At 48.2% G+C, this 19,103-nt stretch overlaps 2 protein-coding genes across 2 annotated transcripts in view; one reads left to right on the plus strand and one right to left on the minus strand.

Moving 5' to 3' along the window:
* DELE1 (DAP3 binding cell death enhancer 1) overlaps positions 1 to 2,591 on the plus strand; it is a 33,708-nt gene extending 31,117 nt beyond the window's left edge. Inside the window, exons 10-12 of the mRNA XM_056862855.1 lie at positions 1,045 to 1,137; positions 2,088 to 2,247; positions 2,336 to 2,591. Coding sequence (XP_056718833.1) covers positions 1,045 to 1,137; positions 2,088 to 2,247; positions 2,336 to 2,574 — 492 coding nt within the window. The 3' untranslated portion in view covers positions 2,575 to 2,591. The remainder of the gene's footprint in view (positions 1 to 1,044; positions 1,138 to 2,087; positions 2,248 to 2,335) is intronic.
* Positions 2,592 to 5,359: 2,768 nt separating this feature from the next.
* PCDH12 (protocadherin 12) lies at positions 5,360 to 13,636 on the minus strand. The gene is made up of 4 exons (XM_056862818.1): positions 10,892 to 13,636; positions 8,089 to 8,186; positions 6,348 to 6,460; positions 5,360 to 5,748 (listed from the first exon to the last, which is right to left on the minus strand). The coding sequence occupies exons 1-4, from the start codon at positions 13,631 to 13,633 to the stop codon at positions 5,360 to 5,362; spliced, it is 3,342 nt and encodes a 1,113-aa protein (XP_056718796.1). The 5' UTR covers positions 13,634 to 13,636.
* Between the last annotated feature and the right edge of the window lie 5,467 nt (positions 13,637 to 19,103).

Consider the following 19,103-nt stretch of genomic DNA (forward strand, 5'->3'; position numbering starts at 1 on the left):
TGACCAGAGAATGAAAAATGCATGTTGGCAGAGTATGTTCCAAAGCAGACTCTTAAGCACAGCTCCCCTGCTTTGGAGGAGACAGCTTTAATTTATTTGGGAGGGGGGGATCAGTGTTTTTGGCTGCTTCCTTTCTCGGTGGTGGTGGTGGGGTTAGAAACAGATCTGGAAGGGACCTCAAGGGTCATCTAGCCCAACCCCCTCCACAATGCAGGAAATTCACAACTACCTTCCTCCCCAGTGACCCCTGCTCTATGCCCAGAGGAATCTTTTTCTTTAGAACCACTTCCCAGTTAATTAAGCTGGCCGCGTTTTATCTTGGTGGCCACTTTTTTACACATTCCACTGATTTCAGCAGGGAGAGAATGAAAAATGCATGTTGGCAGAATATGTTCCAAAGCAGACTCTTAAGCACAGCTCCCCTGCTTTGGAGGAGACAGCTTTAATTTATTTGGGAGGGGAGATCAGCGTTTTTGGCTGCTTCCTTTCTCGGTGGTGGTGGTGGGGTTAGAAACAGATCTGGAAGGGACCTCAAGGGTCATCTAGCCCAACCCCCTCCACAATGCAGGAAATTCACAACTACCTTCCTCCCTCAGTGACCCCTGCTCTATGCCCAGAGGAATCTTTTTCTTTAGGACCATTTCCCAGTTAATTAAGCTGGCCACGTTTTATCTTGGTGGCCACTTTTTTACATGTTCCACTGATTTCAGTAGGGAGAGATTTAAGCATGTGCACAGTTCTTCCTTTGGAATTAGGAGGTGGTTCTTAACTTTCACTGGATCACAGCCCTCTGCCTTTTTCTAAAGGTCAATGCACCAGGGAAGATTTATTTTATTTATTTAACATATTCTTGTATTTGTCCTACTTTTCTCCCCAGTGGGGATCCAAAGCAGCTTACAAACTTTAAACAAATTTATAAATACAGTACCAAAAAAAAAAGCAAAGAAATCAAAAAGATGCCCAAGATAGAGTTTTGCGAGGCTACTGTGAAAAACTAACCAAAAGTTGGTAACCCTCTTATTTTGTTTTCTTGCTTTGATACAGGCACAAGTTTATCTAGGAGTGCTTTGCCTGAAGGGTCTGAAGACTGGCAGGAAAACTGCAATGAAATATGTGCACATGGCAGCCGAAAGGGAGGTAGGGCTTTGTGTAGAATCACCCTTCTACTTTCCGAGAAGGTCTCCAAGCTCACTGTTTGGTGTTTGAAATTAGTCAGTGATCAATGAAATACTGAAAATGTTTCCTTTCTGGCTTTTCCAGAATTATCTGTGCCTAAGGAGTATGTAATTCATGTATGCACACCTGGCTGGGTGTTTTTGTCTCATCTCTTCCATGGGTGAGAACACACTATTTGCAAAGCATCTCTTCCTCCGTGAAAAAGATGATTGGAATCCTCTGTTTGTTACCAAATTGTGTACATGTGTCATGCAATCAAACACACTTTGTCTTGGGCATCGGGTCCCTAAAGCAATTCTGTTTTGGCCATGCCAGACAGTCCTCTGACGCCAGTACTGTGCCTTGCCAGCCCTGCCCACTCTGATCCTTCTGTTGCCGTCAGGGTAATGTGGGAGAAGCTGATGCTGCTCCCCCCACCTGTACTGAGCCCCCCCCCCATGGGAGGAATACTGGGGTGGCAAGGAGGGGGGCTGCTCTAGCTACCTGTGCGGCCAGAATGACATGAGCCAGTGGGACTTCACAGTCTCTGCAGTAACCGTCAGTGTGTGCATGCACACGTCCAGCTGGAGACTCCAGTTCTAGAATGTGCCGTTCTGCCTCACGTGCATCCCATTCATATAACTGGCCCTGATTCATTGTCATTAGACTGATGCCCTCAAATGTGTTTTTCCAGCATGGTGTAGTGGTTAGAGCCATGGAGTAATTTGGAGAACCGGGTTTGAATCCTCGCTCCTGTACATGTTGGGTGACCTTGGGCCAGTCACAGTTCTCTCAGAACTCTCTCAGCCTCACCTACCTCACAAGGTGCCTGTTGTGGGGAGGGGAAGGGAAGGCGATTATAAGCCACTTTGAGATTCCTTAAAGGTAGATAAAAGCAGGGTATAAACACCAACTTTTCTTCTTCCTTGTAGGATTCCTTGAGCAGATTCCCATTGGGCCTCTGCTATGAAAAGGGCTTCGGATTCCCCCAGAATCAGCCGGAAGCTGAGAAGCATAACCAGCAAGCAGAGGCTGCCACCCCAAAGCCTGCCCAGGAGAGGGCGACAGTCATGATACAGCAGCAGATAGCAGGTCAGGGACCCATTCCTAGTGGGGGAAAGTGGGGTGTCATGAGAATGTGGAGCATGATATTGACGACGTGATATTCTCACCTTCACAGATGCGCAGAGCCAGCACCGGTTAACCGTGGCCCCGAGACCCTTTTTCTCCAGCCCCTGTCTTCAGAGCCTGAGTCAGCCGCCAATTTCTCACACGGGGCAGCCAGTTCTGGACCTGATTCACTCCCAGAGCACAGGAAACCTCCGGGATGTGGCCTACCTGCCTCGGCCAGCCTTCCCAGATTGCTTCTCTCTCAGCCTGCGCCCCTTGGCCTGGTCTCAAGGAATAGCCATTGGCTGAAGTGGCTAGTTGGAAAAGCTTCTTCTGTCCGCATCAGAGGATAATGGCAAGGCTTCTGGCTAGCACTGCAAACTTTTCAATAGGCCACTACAGATTCCTCCCTTTTTTTTTTTTTGCTTCCCTTGTGTACACTTATTTGATTTCCTCCCCCAAAAAACGCCACTATGGAGCTAGAACAATGGATGTTGCAGCCAAATAAAGGAACTTGGCTAGCTGAACTAATTTCCTCTCAGAAACTTGCTGGGTATTGCGCTTTGTATCTCCTTCTCCACTCTATGATTAGAATTGGGGATCCCAAACCTATCATCTCTTATATATCAATTTGTTATTAAATTTCGGTACTCCTTCTTTGAGCCATCAACAGCTCCTGATAACGTTTCGGCTGTTAATCTCAGATATCTCTGGACTAGTAGGTTAGAGAAAAGATTTTTCCTCCCAGTAGAGCGATTGAAAACTGGAAGGAATAGTAGTTGGAAAGCAAGCTGTAAACAATTACAAAATAAGATCTTAAGTGAGGATTGGTCCTTAGTGTTTAAGGGCGCAAATTGTAAATGTTCACCTCGCTTCTTCCAGATACCCTTCGACAGAACTTTCTTCTTGCCAGACAATTTCCGCTGGTTAGATGAGCTTTCTTATTGGCGAGATGTAATGCCTTAGACTCAGCCAAAACACAAGGGTGATACAAAAAATTATCGTAGAAGAAGGAAAATGCCCATTTTGTCCGGATCAAGTAGACTCCCTAGCCCACATTGTTTTAGCATGTCCACAGAAGAATACTGCACGAAATAAATATATCACTCCCTGGATAAAACAGCTAAAGACACTTTCTGAGAGGCTGATACTGTGTTATCTGCTATAAAGTAGATTGGTCAGTTGCGTGAGAGATGTGGCAACTTTTTTCTTTATAGTGTCAAGGAAACATTAAATTCCATTTCCACTTTTTTAAAGTGTGAAATGATAGATGAATTGCCAATGGCTGTTAAATCTAGGGAAAGGAATTTCATCTGTTCTCTGTTGCCCCAGAAGGTCAGACCAGAACCAATGGGTTAAAATTAAATCAGAAGAGTTTCCAGCTAGATACTAGGAATAATTTTTTTAGATCGGTTCCTCAGTGGAACAGGCTTCTAGGGAGGTGGTAAGCTCTCCTTCCCTGGAGGTTTTTAAGCAGAGGCTAGATGGCCATCTGTCAGCAATGCTGATTCTATGAACTTAGGCAGTTCATGAGAGGTAGGGCATCTTGGGCATGGAGTAGGGGTCACGGGGTGTGGGGGGGGGAGGTGGTTGTGAGGTTCCTGCATTGGGCAAGGGTTTGAACTAGATGGCCCTGATGGTCCCTTCCAACTCTATGATTCTATCTCAGCAAGTTTCTTATCCTCATGTCCCCTCCGCTCTAAAAATACAAGCCAAAGTGGCCCGCTGCCTTCAGGCAGGATGTCCTCAGATTTCTTAGTTGCTGCCAGACCTCTGTCTTTCTTCCATTAGCAACACAAAGGCAGGATTCTGGAAAAGATGCTTTTGGGGGAGGGAAATGGGAAACTGGGGCCTTCTTAGAAGCAGCCAGACAATGGAAGCAAATACTGCCACTGAGATGCAAACAGGTGAGGCCCAAGACACAACATTCAACTCTGAGCTGGAAATCCAGGCAGCTGTGGATTGTTGGCACAGTGAGTGTCAGGAAACTCACTGGGCAATAGTCATTGTGCTCCAAATTAGTGACTATTAAAATTCCATTTCTCAGTCTGAAAGGAAAAAGCTTTAACTCATGAGTAGAATGAATAAGAAATAGCAAACACACCACACATAAGATTTCTGGGAAAGGAGAAGAGGCTACCCCAGTTCTCTGTTACAGACTGCAGCTGGTACATTGGACACTGGGTAAAGGAACATTCCTCTTTGGTTAAAGGCTGGGTCTCTCCCCCCCCCCCCCCCCCACGCTCCTGAGAAGACGATTCATCCCGATGGCCAGGTTTTCCTCCCTGCCACCTGCTGGGCAGCTTTCTGGCCCTCATCTTCAGCAGTTGCAGGCCAGAATCCCATGTGGCCTTGGTAGAAACCCGCCCCCTCCTATGTCATCCATCTGCGTTTCATCACTGTATCATCCATTGTTTGGGGGGTAGTCATAGTGCTAGAACATAAACAGAGTGACATGCAGAATTTTGGTTCTTGGACATCTTATCGTTCTTTTAAAAATACTTAAGCAGCAGTTTTGAGGTTACATAAGAAAGGTCCTGCTGGATCAGACCGAGGCCCATCAAGTCCAGCAGTCTGTCCACACAGCGGCCAACCAGGTGCCTCTAGGAAGCCCACAAGCAAGGAGACTGCAGCAGCATTGTCCTGCCTGTGTTCCACAGCACCTAATATCATGGGCCTGCTATATAATACGTTCCATCATTATATAGCAGAAAGTTGAAAAGAGACGGGGAGCGCCAGCAGGAGGCTCAGGGCCTGATCAAGGGGCAGCGCTTCTTTGCTTGAGAGCACAGCAGCCCTGCTGCTGCTCCAGTTGAGAAGTAACCCTTTCTGGGCCCCAGATCGCTTCAGGTGGTCTCAGTATTAGCATGAGGATGGTTTCTCTGCTTCAGAGGAGAGAGCAGTTTAGAACACTTCTGGGCCTGCCCTTCCACTTCCGTAAAGCACAGAGCTGTCTGGGTAGGGTCAGGGCCCCGGCTACCAGTCGGTGGCAGTGAGCGCATGAAGTGTGCATAGGACATGCTCCCTCATGACTCGCTTCCACCGGGAGCCGCCGCCTGCTCCGGCATGCCTGGTGCATGCTCTTCCTTTACCTTCATACCTGTAGACCGCTACCCATCTCCTTGCTGGTTGCCGTCTCCACCCCACCCCCTTCCTGCTCCAAGGTCCTGCCGCACACAGAGAGTTGCTGCCAGAGCCCCAAGGACACATCCTCCTGGGAGTTGGCCTTCTGAGACAGAATCCTCTCAAGCAGGTGGCTCATCTCGGAGAGGAAGGAGTTAGCCGGCTGGGGCTCGGCTGGCTCACCCCCAGCAGCTTTGCCAAAGGTCGCAAAAGTGTGGAGTTCGCCTCTGCCCACGGCTTCCTGGCTGGGCGGAAACGGCAGAGAGCCCGGGGAGACAATGTTAGCCTTGTAGTCGGCTGAGAGGGGAAGGGACAACCTGGCCATCCAGGTGGGATCTGCTTCCGTCAGCTGGTCCAGCCCTATAGCATACGGGAGGAAAAACAATCAAGGGGATTAAGAAGAAGAAGAGTTGGCTCTTGTATGCCGACTTTGTCCACCGCTTTAGGAAGAACCAAACCGGCTTACAATCCCCTTCCCCACAACAGACCCCCTGTGAGGTAGGTGGGGCTGAGAGAGCTCTAAGACAACTGTGACTAGCCTCCACCGCTCATGTGGAAGAGTGGAGAATCAAACCCGGTTCTCCAGATTAGAGTCCACCGCTCCAAACCACCACTTAACCACTACACCACACTGGCTCTCCAGGCTTGGAAAGATCAGCCTGGGGCTGTGTAATTTGCTATAAGTGCAACATTTGGTACTGACTGCAAAATTTAGCATTATACTTTTAAAAAAGTTTTTACCCTTGCAGTTTTAACATCTGGCGGAATTTTTAAACTAATGGGAGGGTTGTGGAGTTTGGCTTAGAGACAAGACAGTTGGGTCTAGCCCTTGGAGCAAGTAGCTGACCAACCCATGCCTTTATTGCCTTTGTTACGGCAAGGTGGGGCATGGTAAGACCGATTGACTCCGCAGACTCAGCACCGCTGCAAGGGAAGGGACATGAGTATTTCTCTCTCACCTGATGGAGAATCCAAGAGGTCCTCTAGTTCCTCTCCCAACAGCGCAAAGTCGGGATGCTTGCTGCTGCAACCCCTTTTGGTGACGAGGTCCTCAGCATGTGGGCTGGTGTTCCTGTAAGGAGAAGCAGCTTCACACAGTGCAGAATGCGCCGTCACCACCCATCCCCAAAGAAACCAGGCCCCGCCATCTTGCTCTGTTTGGTTTGCCTAACCCACATCTCCTTGGATCTGTGCAACCACCATGGGCTCAATAACAGTTATGGGTCAGACCCTAATGTGAAAATACAACCCCCAACTTCTGGCAAAGCCTTCGTGTGCGGAGAGCTTTCTTTTCTTTGGACTGAGGTTGTCTGTTGCAGCTGCATCAGGGTTTTTAGCATAGTCCTGGTAGGGTTGCCAGGCGGAGCCTGAGGAGGGGAGGGACTTCAGTGCCATAGAGTCCAATTGCCAAAGCAGCTATTTTCTCCAGGTGAACTGACCTCTATCGGCTGGAGATCAGTTGTAAAATAGCAGGAGATCTCCAGCTAGTATCTGGAGGTTGGCGGCCCTAAGTCCTGGGCTGTTTCACACAAGCATATACATGGCTCGATTCTCAACATTTTAAAGGAACATTGAATTGACTACGTTGAAACACCCCCGTGTTCGGGGCCAGTGTCATCGGTTAAGGTGGCAAAGCCCTGCTTGGAGCCCTTGTTGGCCTGGCAGAGGTCACACCGCTGACTGGAAATGACACAAGGAAGACCAAAAATAGCCAACCGGGATGGGAGGCAAGATAGAAATGATAGCAGCACTTTTGAATGCTCAGGTCCAAGTCAACTCTGCTGGAGAAGAACCAGCTCTCCTGCAAACAACATGGAGGAAACAGCCATCCTCCCATCCACGTCTCTCCTTCAGTGGGAGAAGTGACAGGAACTCCTTGGTTACTTCAGAAGAAGCAACATGGGTTTTTTATGCATGGCTGTTTCACTCACCATCACCCCTCCGATTACTTTAGGTCTTTGTCTGGATTATGCACGCAGTTTCCGGCGTTCAGAGGTCACCTTGCTCTCCCCCTGCGTTTCCCCATGTTTTGCCGGTATCTTCAAATTTGAGATAAAACAGGTCTCTCAAACAGAGGTAAAATGCAGGGAAGCACAGGGGGAGAGCGAGGCAACCTCTGATGGTCGGGAATGGCATGCATAATCCAAACAAAGCCCTGAAGTCGTCAGAGGGGTGACGGCGAGTGAAACAGCCATGCATAAAAGACCAAAGCCTCAGGTAGCTAGTAGGTTTGTGGCAGAGGTGGGATTTGAACTCAGGGTCTCCTGGTCCCCAGCCTCTCTGCACTTGCTTTTCTCTTGATGCAGAGACTTTGCCTGCTTCAGGTCAGCATGCCAGGCACCCGGGAGCAGGGCCAGTACCAAGTAGGGTTGCCAGGTACCTCTTCACCACTGGCAGGAGGCTTTTGGGGTGGAGCCTGAGGAGGGTGTAGTTTGGGGAAGGACTTCATCACCATAGAGTCCAATTGCCAAAGCGGCCATTTTCTCCAGGTGAACTGATTTCCTGCTATTACAACTGATCAATTGTAATAGCAGATCTCCAGCTAATTCCTGGAGGTTGGCAACCCTGGTACCAAGGCAGAAGCCAGGCACAAGAAGAAGAGGTGGCAAGAAGAGGTGGCAACCCTTCCTCGGAAACAGAGGCACGAAGGCAAGCGCCTTCGTTTACCTGGCTGGGACCTGTGGCGTGTGCGAGACTCACCTGCAGCCAGCCTGCTTGGCTGTGTATTTGTTGCCTTTGTGATTGGGCTTGGGTTGCACTTGGCCCTGGTGCAGGAGAGACAGCAGCTGCGAGATTTGCTGCAAGACAGGAAGAGACAGACGCTGCAAACAATTGCTACCAAAGCTGCTTCCTAGCAGGATATCCTCACCCACCCCCCAGTACCATTTGGGTTATTTATAATGTCTGAGGTTCTTCCCTACTCTTTGGTGGCCGTAGGGGGGAAATCTATCCCCCATCAGTTTTCCCTACCCAGACACCCCCACACATTTCCTTTCATCTCCACATCAACCACCACAGACAAACCTACAGTGCTACATTGACAACAAATAACTTAGCAATATATGAAATATGAAAAATATTCATGATATATTTGTACTGAAAAGGCGCCAAAAAGGAAGGAAAATTCAATTCTTTAAATATTTTAGAAATATTTACTAATAATTACTATTAAGTATTTTATCTAGTCTATCATATAATGCATTTCATAGCATTGTTCAATGTCAATATTGCCCCTATTAAATATTATATAGAGTGCCCTATGACTGAAGCTAAGATTATTAGGATCTTCACTGTTCAATGCTTGTTATCATTGTGTTATCATTATTGTATTGTACATTACTCATAATTGCTATGAATTTTCTTCTAGTGCGCATTGTTCATAATATTGGTTGTTATACTCTTTTTTCTTTTTTATTCTGATGATGATGAGGAAGAAGAAGAGTTGGTTTTTATATGCTGACTTTCTCTACCACTTAAGGAAGAATCAAACCAGCTTACAATTCCCTCCCCCTCCCCACAACAGACACCCTGTGAGGTAGATGGGGCTGAGAGAGCTCTATCAGAGCCAGGACTAGCCCAAGGTCACCCAGCTGGCTTCGTGTGTAGGAGTGGGGAAACAAATCCAGTTCACCAGATTAGCCTCCGCAGCTCAAATCCAGTTCTCCAGATCAGAGTCCACCACTCCAAATCACCACTCTTAACCACTACACCACGCTGGCTGATGTAACGAATGCAAATGTAACTGCAGTTATGATATGACCTTTATTTTTTTTCCCTTTTATATTCTGTGTTTACAGTCTGGTTTTCTAGATTTATAAAAAATAATAAAAATTAGCAATATATATCTTAAGAGTTAATGAAGATGGCATTGAACTTGCTCATTTGAGCTTTCCCCTCCCCATAGTTCCAAATATCCAGGAACTAACCTTGTTAAACCTACCAACCCTTCATAGAAATTTAACTCCTTTAAGCCCCTGGAGTTGCATCATCCCCAACACCCTCCACTAAACAGCTTGGAGATGGATCTTCGTAGTGCCGGCTCCCAGTTCCTTAGCTCCCTCCTCCATTTGGGATCTGGTACTATACAAATTCACAAGGAGCATCCTACAGCCCGGGAGACAATGCAATTCTAAAAGTATATAACAGGAACTGCTCCTGGACTGAGGAAGGATTTGTAGACTTTACAGAATGTGCTTAAGTAGAAGTGGCATAGAAAAGCTGCCTAGAAATAAATACCCCTACTGCTCATTCTTACTGCTCAGGTACACTGCTCCTGCACCTTGCTGCTCTATAGTGAGTCAACTCCAAAGCTGTGGTGGAAAAAGAAAATACCTCTCCTCCAGAGATAGATCACGATGGGTAGCTGCGTTAGTCTATCTGTAGCAGTAGAAAAGAGCAAGAGTTCAGTAGCACCTTAAAGACTAACAAAATTTCTGGTAGGGTAGGAGCTTTCGTGAATCTGAAGAAACAAGCTGTGAAGTATCTGAATTGAGCTGTGACTCACAAAAGCTCCTACCCTACAGAGATTTTGTTCATCTTTAAGGTGCTGCTGGACTAGGTTTACCAGTTCCAGGTAGGGAAATACCTAGAGTTGCGGGTGGAGCCTGAGGAGTGTGGGGTTTGGGGAGGGGAGGGACTTCAATGCCACAGAGTCCAATTGCCAAAGCGGCCATTTCCTCCAGGGGAACTGATTTCTATCGGCTGGAGATCAGTTGTAATAGCGGGAGATCTCCAGCCACCACCTATACGGGACAATTGTTCTTTCTACCTCTCCTCCATGGATATTCAATAGGCAGTACTTACAAATGGACAGACTGGACGGAGTGAGATACAAGGCTTGCTGCCTTCACTGAACCCCCAAACACACACACACACACACACACACACTAGTAGAAAAGGGCAAGTGCCCAGTAGCACCTTAAAGACTAACAAAAATATTTTCTGGTAGGGTATGAGCTTTCGTGAGCCACAGCTCACTTCTTCAGATGGTCTGAAGAAGTGAGCTGTGGCTCACGAAAGCTCACACCCTACCAGAAAATATTTTTGTTAGTCTTTAAGGTGCTACTGGGCTCTTGCCCTTTTCTACTCCTGCAGACAGACTAACACGGCTGTCCACTGTGAATTAAAGACAGATGGGTTCACATCCTAGCTGTATCTGAAGAAGTGAGCTGTGGCTCACGAAAGCTCACACCCTGCCAGAAAATATTTTTGTTAGTCTTTAAGGTGCTACTGGGCTCTTGCCCTTTTCTACTACTGCAGACAGACTAACACGGCTGCCCACTGTGAATCACACACACACTAGTTTGCTGGCATATGACATTCTGTCCCGGAAAATGATTATTTTGAGTGAAAAAGAACATTTCATGCAGTTTAACTGTTTGAATCACTGTAAATCTATCACCACTTTCAAAAGTTCATTTTATACCCACACCTGTGTCACCCAGTCCTTTCAGGTGTCCCACAGCCCGTTTTGGAAAAACCCTGAGCGGCAGTCACTGCTTACCTGCACAGGGCCGGATTCCAGCGTCAGCTGTCCTGCGGGGCCTTGTTCGGCGAGAGCTGCCATGGAAAGCCTCACCAAGCTCCTGAGGATGTGCCGGCGGCTCCTGGCCTCCTCTAGGTCGGCCTCAGGGCTGGACCTGCCCTGGTGCTGCGGATCTGCTTCCGGCAAGGGGTCCTTGGGGCAGGAGGCGCACAGGTGTGCGCCGGCGAGCTGCACGTCTGTCGCGCTGGGCGCTTTGCACTTTTGTGCATGGGGAGGTTTGGAAACTTTGAGCACCGCAGGGAGAACAAACCCCTCGTCCTGCTCGGCGAGGCTGCTCTGGTTTCTCTGGTTCCGGAGGGTCCTGAACAGAGTTGGGGTCATGTGGCAGGGAATCTCGGAGACGCCGACCCGAACAGCTTCTGGGGGAACCTCGAACCCGGGCGGTGGTTGCTCAGCGTCCCCTCGCTGAAGCACGGGCACGACGTGGATGTCTGATTTCCGGATGGGTTTGGGGGGCTTCTTCGGCTGCTGCTGGCTGTAGGCGTGCTCTGCCTCCCGGCAGTTGTACGTCATGTTGCCGTGTTTCTCCCTTTTGCACAGAGACACCGCCAGCTTCAAGCTGACCAGGAAGATGGCAAGCAGCGCCACAAGGCAAATCCCGATTACGGCAGAGGGGCTGAGGGGCTGAGAGACGGGGGAAGAATCTGGCATGTCCTCACGGTGACTGGCGAACGTCACCGTCACCTGGACTCTGGTGCAGTGTGGCTTCTCCGCTCGGTCACTCACAGACACTTCCAGGTCCCATTCGCGGCCCACTAGGAAGCTGGCATCGCTGCTGTTCAGATACACCTGCCCTGAGCGGGGATCAAGGACACACAGGCCAGCGTCGTTGCCGCTCATCAGGTTGTAAATAAGTGCGCCGTTTAAGCCAGAGTCTGCATCTGTGGCAGAGATGGTGAAGAGCAGGGGAGAAGGGACTAAGTCAGAACCCTTTTCTCCTTCGGGCCCCAGAACGTGACCAGTGCCCACGTCCACAAGGACAGGGACACTTGCCCGCCCGCCCTCCACCGGGGGTTCTACGATAACCGGGACGTTATCGTTCACATCGAGCACCGTGACCCTGACAGAAACATTAGACGACAGCTTCGGCTGGCCTGCGTCTTGAGCCGTGACAATAAACTCAAAGCCGGCCATCTTTTCGGCATCAAAAGCTGTACGGGTCCAGATTTCCCCGGTGCCAGCATCAATAGCGAGCCACTCCGAAACCACCCCATCGGGGATAGTGTAAGTGACTTTCCCATTGAGGCCTGCATCTGCATCATGAGCCCTGACTGCCAGCAAAGCGGAAGGGGGGGTGCTATTCTCAGCCACAGAAACATGGTACAGATTTGCTTCAAAGAAGGGCACGTTGTCATTGATATCGCCAACGTGGACAGTGAAATCTCTGGTGGCAGCCAGCGAAGGGGCCCCCCGGTCCTGGACGAACAAGGTCAGGTTATGCTCTGCCCGGCTCTCCCTGTCCAGGGGGGCAATGGTGAGCAGCATGTAGCTGCTGGGGTTGATCCTTCTCAAGGAGAAATGCGCAGCCCCTTGGCTAATATAGCAATCCACCTTCCCGTTATTGCCAGCATCGGGGTCAGAGAGTATCACCAGACCCACAAAACTGTTCTTGGGCTGAGCCTCTGACACCGTTGCTGCCTGTCCTGCCCAGATTACATGAACATCCGGCCTGTTGTCGTTGACATCCACAACGCGGACCGAAAGCTTGCAGTGGGCTGGGATGGGATTTGCTCCGTGGTCTCGGGCTTGTACATCCACCTCATAGCTAGTTTTTTTCTCATAGTCCAGCGGCTGCTGCAAGAGAACACGGCCTGTCCGGCTCTCGATAGCAAACGTTCTAAGCACCTCCGCAGGAGTGTGCTTACTGAGGGAATATTCGATCTCTCCATTGGGGCCTTGGTCTGGATCTGTGGCGGTGAGGTTGACCAAAAAGGTCCCCATCGAAGCATCTTCCCGAATTTCGACAGTCACAGAACTCTGGGTGAACGTCGGGCTGTTGTCGTTGGAGTCCAACACGGTCACCCTCACAAAGGTACTCCCGGATCGGGGGGGCTCGCCGTGATCAACGGCAGTCACGGTCAAAAGGAAAGAGGAGTAGAGCTCTCGGTCCACTTCTTTAACAACCACGAGCTCCACCTGCTGAGTTCCATCAGAACCAAACGTGACCTCCAAGGCAAAGTGCTCGCTGGGTGACAAGAGGTAGGAACAGAGGCCGTTCGAGCCGGCATCCGGGTCGACGGCTCGATCCAAAGGGATTCGCGTCTGTAACAGTACACTTTCCGATATCTCCAGCTCCAGCGCCGGTTGAGGAAACTGAGGCCCGTTGTCGTTGATATCCAAGACGTGAATCTCCACGTGGATCAGGGCTAGGTATTTGGCAGCGAGGACGCTGAAGGAGATGAGGCAGAGGTCTCTGTGGGGGCACAGCTGCTCCCTGTCCAGCCTCCCCGCGGTGCGTAGCAAACCTTCCTGAGAGTCCATCTGGATGGGAAGCAGAGCGGAGGGCTGCAGCAACTGGAAGGATCCTGCGGTCCGGCCGCCCTCCGCCCAGCCCAGTTCCTCAGACAACCTGCCCAACACCGTCCCAGACTGCGCTTCCTCCGGCACCTGGTACTGCACGGTGAAGGTAGTGACTTCCTGACAATCCACCAAAAGAAGGAAAGACCACCACAGAACTGGAACATACAGCCCCAAAAACATCCTTCTGAGTGTCCGCGGAATCCTACAGAGAAGCCCTTTCGCGCAGGGGGTTGTCCCCCAAAAACTGGCTACCCCAAGACAGGCTTAAAACACCAACGAGTCGTTGGGGGCCCTTCCTCGAGGGAAGACCCATTCCCACCACCTTTCCCGTTGTAAGGAGAGAAAGGCCTCGCTTTCGTCCCAGGGACCTCTCTCAGGAGCATTTGCCGCAAAAAACATTGCGCTGGAGCCCAAGTGAGATCCGAGAGCAGCGCGGAGACTTTGTCCGCTTCCTGCCGAGGCCATTTCCTAGGGAAACCCCACCTACAGGGAAGCGGGGGAGGGAGAGGAGACTGGCTGCACAATGCCTGGGTCCAGATGGGCTTGCGAGGGAATCAGGAAAAGGAACAGCTTTGTCTACACCCAGACTGAAGGCAAAGCAGAGTCAGACCTGGAAACGCCAAAATCAGCAAATCGACACAACCTGTTTGGCCAGTTGCCAGCTTTGCCTCCTGGGAATGCCAGCTGATCCCAGACACCCGCCCTGCTGTCTGGTTTGTTCCTGTGCCCTTCACAGCAGCAACTGCTTACTAGGGTTGCCAACCTCCAGGTACTAGCTGGAGATCTCCTGCTATTACAGCTGATCTCCAGCCGATAGAGATCAGTTCACCTGGAGAAAATGGCCGCTTTGGCAATTGGACTCTATGGCATTGAAGTCCCTCCCCAAACCTTGCCCTCCTCAGGCTCTGCCCCCAAAACCTCCCACTGGTGGCAAAGAGAGACCTGGCAACCCTAGAGGGGAGGGAATTCAATGGGGTATAATGCCATTTTCTCCAGGTAAACTGAACTCTGTCGCCTGGAGATCAGTTGTAATAGCGGGAGATCTCCATCCACCACCCGGAGGTTGGCAACCCTACTCACAACGTACCAAGGTTACAGTGAGAAAACCAGCGACGTCACTCCTCCCAGTCCCAACACACACATTTAGTAGCTGGATTGCTCCACCCAACAGCCTATATTCCCAGACCTCTACACAGGTAAACCAGAGCCTGTTCAAGCTGTCCCATGGACTCCTTTGAATAGTTCTGTCTCGCAGTCTCACCGGAAGGCTTAAAAGTAAGCACCAGCCCCTTAAATTGAACCTGGAAACAATTAGGCAGCCAATGAAGAGATTTCAGAACTGGTGTAATGTGGTCTTCTCACTGAGCAGGGTCTGGCCATAAAGGAGACAGTGCATTTTGCACCAGCTAGGGTGGCCAGGTGGCCCATTTTGATGGGCAACATCCTGCCCTTTGCCTTGGTCCACCTATGGTTTTTACCATAGCATTTCTGGAAAATCCTATAGCTTCCCGTTACACAATGATATCACTTCCAATCATGCAGATAGAAGCGACATCATGGCATCCCATTTCATCTCACCACCACCACCACCCGTCTCCTGGGAACTGCTAGCAAAGGGTCAGCAACCCTAGCACGAGCTGAAGTTTCTGGTCATCTTCAAGGGCAGTTCAATGAGGTGCATGTTACAATAATCTAGCCTTGGGTTTCCATAGCATGACTCAGGGCAGCCAGAAACCTGAGAAATCCCAGCTGTTAGCCTCTGTAAACAGGATAACATTGCACCGTGGGAAATAAGTAGGTGCTTTACACATGCAGTTAATACCAATTTAGAGTTAATTCCAGTGAGGTGAGGACAAAGGGCTTAAAACTCTTTATAATTCTTTAACTACTGAATTTTGACATTAGCCAGCAACATTGTCATTGGCTTGGGTTAAATTCCATTAACATAGGAGAAAGACACTTGATATGAATTCAGTTGTTTAAAGATTACCTTATAGAGGCCATCCCAAACTACCCAAAAATCAGTCATGGCATCAGTCTCTGCTCAGGTCTAAAACATCCAAGCGAGGCAGCTCTGTTTGTCTTTTGCTGCAAAACAAAAGGGATTTTTGTGGACCTAAGGGATTTCCTGAAGCAGATGTTTATTTTTGAAGCATGAAGCATAAGCCCGACAAAAGCTCGTGCTTTAAGAAATCTCCCAATCTTTAATGAATCACCCCTTTTGTTTTAATGAATCACTCCTTTTTCTTCTCCTAAGTTCTAAGAGATTTTTGCAAAAGCACTGAACAAAATGGTTCTATGGTGTGTGTGTGTGTGAAACTCTTTTCCTCCTCCACAAATTGAAACTCTTTCCTGCATTATGCATTAAGTTTTTAAAGTAGAATTAACAATGAAAGAGAGTAACATAGCACAGGTGTCAATGCCCCAAAACACCACTATAAAATTTAACGCATATCATCTTTTCACATGAACATATGAAGCTGACTTATACTGAATCAGACCCTTGGTCAATCAAAGTCAGTAGTGTCTAGTCAGACCACCAGCAGTTCTCCAGGGTCTCAGATAGAGGTCTTCCACATCACCTACTTGTCTAGTCCCTTTAACTGGAGATGTCAGGGATTGAACTTGGGACCTTCTGCATGCCAAGCAGATGCTCTACCACTAAGCCACAGCCCCTCTTGACCTCAAGGGAGTGGAAGGCAGGGATTTGAATTGGAAGCTCCGGTATCCTCTCCTCTTCCACAATTTGTCCACCACATATTTCCAAGTGCACCTGATCATGGACAGATCAGATTATATTTAGGACACTGGAAGACAACTCATTATTACTACTTTTTACAAACTGTTATCCTCAGACCCCACTTGGGAATACCAAAAATAACTGAACAGGATGATTAAAGGAGTTACCCACACATATGCAGAAACAAATCTATATGGACACACCACAAGAACATATACATGATGGATGCATTAACACCACCTTATACCAGAAATCTATTGATCAACAAACGTATCTGTACGCCTCTAGTTACCATCCTAAACACATCAATCTACTGTCTACAGCCAAACTTTATAGCCACATTTGTTCCAATCCCTCTGACAGATTTTCACCTGAGAGATCTACAGGTATTTTTGGAATTACAATATCCACCTGATGTAGCCAGGAAACAGATTAACAAATCGAGAATGCTACCCAGGGATTATGGCGAACCTGTAAGGTTTTCAAGGCAAGAGACTTGGTTTGCCATTGCCTCTCTCCACATGGGCTGAGAGAATTCTTGCCAATAGGAAAGCTCGTCTAAATTTATGGATTTCCAACCAGCGGAAATAGTCTGGCAAGGAAAAAGTTCTGTTAAAAAGGTATCTGGAAGAAGAGAGGGGAACATTTACGATTTGCATCCTTAATCGCTAAGGACCAATCCTCATTTAATGTCTTGTTTTGTAATTGTTTACAGCTTGTTTTCCAAATATTCTTTGCAGCTTTCAATTGCTCTATTGGGAGGGAAAATCTTTTGTCTACTACTAGTCCTGGTGGACACAGAGATATCTGATATTAACAACTGAAACATATCAGGAGCTGTTGATGGCTCAAAGGAGTACCGAAATTTAATAACAGATTGATATATAATAGATGATAGGTTTGGGAGCCCCAGTTCTAATCATAAAGTGGAGGAGGAGATACATCACGGAATACCCAGTAAGTTCTTAAAATTTTTTTGAAGACATGATAACATAAAGCAATGGTCACAGATTTGTGGATACTGCCACTCTCTTTCCCTTTGTCACAAACACATACGACAGCTGCCACACATCCTCCTTCTGGTATCAACCCACCATCCCAACTACATGGGCAGCAGAACTTTTCTCTCACTCACTCACATTCAGAAGCACCCTTCTTTCTTCTCAAAGGCACCTCCACACAAATACACATCACATACAACTGGTGCCTCTCTCACACATACACATCTGGAAGCTCATTCCATCAAAGGAATGGGGCAAAAACACCAGGAGCGCCTTGAAGTTTAGAGTAATTTTGAATCCCACCCCCCAACATGAAGGTATATTTTGGATGGGCGAGGGAAAGAGAGATGAGAATACTAAACTTCAGAGCAGGTTTCAAAGTGCTGTAACGGAGGTGTTCTTCATGGGATCTTGCTGAATTCTGGGCAAATTTCACACATTCCCATACAAGTACTAAGTACAGTAAATACATTCTCAAAGCAAAATGTCAGACCAAGAGAATAAATCGGTTTGCTTTTATAATAAATAACAAGGTTCAGATAGTATAATGGGTTGCTGAAAAGTTGACTCAACATTTGCTCTTCTGGGTGTATAATTTGTACTACAACGTAATATACATTTAGAGCGGCATGGCTGAGGTTACCATCTGTATACATATCACATCAGAGTTAGAAAATTGGTTACAGCAGTTCAAAAATTGTGACTTATTTCTGGCCGCTTTCTGCTTGTATCTTAAAAGTTTTATTTTTAGAAGCGGAAATTATCGCAACAAGTTACCTTGCCAGGGTGCGCCCTTCATTGATTTGGTCAAGATTTGCTGTGTAGCAAACTTGGGCGTTCAAAAAGTGAAAGACGGGTAAGTTACACAGAACAAGTTGTTTGGGAGAGAGTGAAGCCAGAAAAGGGGGAGAGGAGAGAGATAGAGAGCTTGTAGCAGGAGGAAGGATGGCCTGATAAAACCACGTCTTAATAGTATAAGATTTGGCACAGAGAATTCCTGGAATGTAGAAGCGACCCACATTTCAGAGGAATTAGATGGAAAAATCAGGTTGTTTCATAACTATAATAAACAAAGCAAAACCCATCTTCTGGTTTTCACTCAACTACAACTGTATGTTGGGCTCCCCTGTTTCCACCCTACGTTTAAGTGGCATTCAAGTGCCAACTGTGTATGCTGGGCAGATCAAAACCGCACTCTACATTACCACCCAGGGCTGAGATACAGGCTTCTGCAAACCCCCAGGCTTGCAGGAAAAATCTGCCCTCCCCGCAAAAAATCAGGTTAACAAATGCCACAATGGTAAAAGCAACATCTGCATATGTATTGTTGCCCTGAACACACACACACACACACCGCAAGTTTAGGTAGCACAGTGGGGTTGCTTGTGTTGCCTGATGTTGCAATGGAACCTCTGGCTGCCCTCCCCCCAAAGGGCTACAGGATGTGGGAGCAGGAATGGGGAGGTGAAAGGAAGCGGAGAAGGAAATGGAGAGGGGGCTAGTAGAGTAGAAAGGAGAAAAAATGGAGGGGAAGGCATGGGGTGAGGGTTGAGAAGGTGGGAGAGGGGGAAAGCAGAGGGTCAGAAAGGGGTGGAAGCGGCAACAGCCCTAGGAGGAGGCCAAAGGTTTTCCCTTCCTATACATATAGGCAGAGCAAGGAAGGCATTTCTGGGACCCTCGCTAAAAGAGGCCCTCGATACCAAAGTTCATGCCGAGAAGTCAAATCATTTTGATTGTATTAAACAAAACGTTGTGCATCTTCAGGAAGTTGTTCAACAGCTTTTCCAATGACTTGTTGGACAAGTAGCTAATGATTTTCTGCCTTTGAGCAAGTTGAGTTGGTGTGTTGTGGAAACCACATGTTCTGGAAGTGGCCAGGCAGAAATCCAAGAGATGCTGTTTTCTTAAA

This window comes from Euleptes europaea, chromosome 17 (genome assembly GCF_029931775.1).
Source record: "Euleptes europaea isolate rEulEur1 chromosome 17, rEulEur1.hap1, whole genome shotgun sequence".
Taxonomy (NCBI): domain Eukaryota; kingdom Metazoa; phylum Chordata; class Lepidosauria; order Squamata; family Sphaerodactylidae; genus Euleptes; species Euleptes europaea.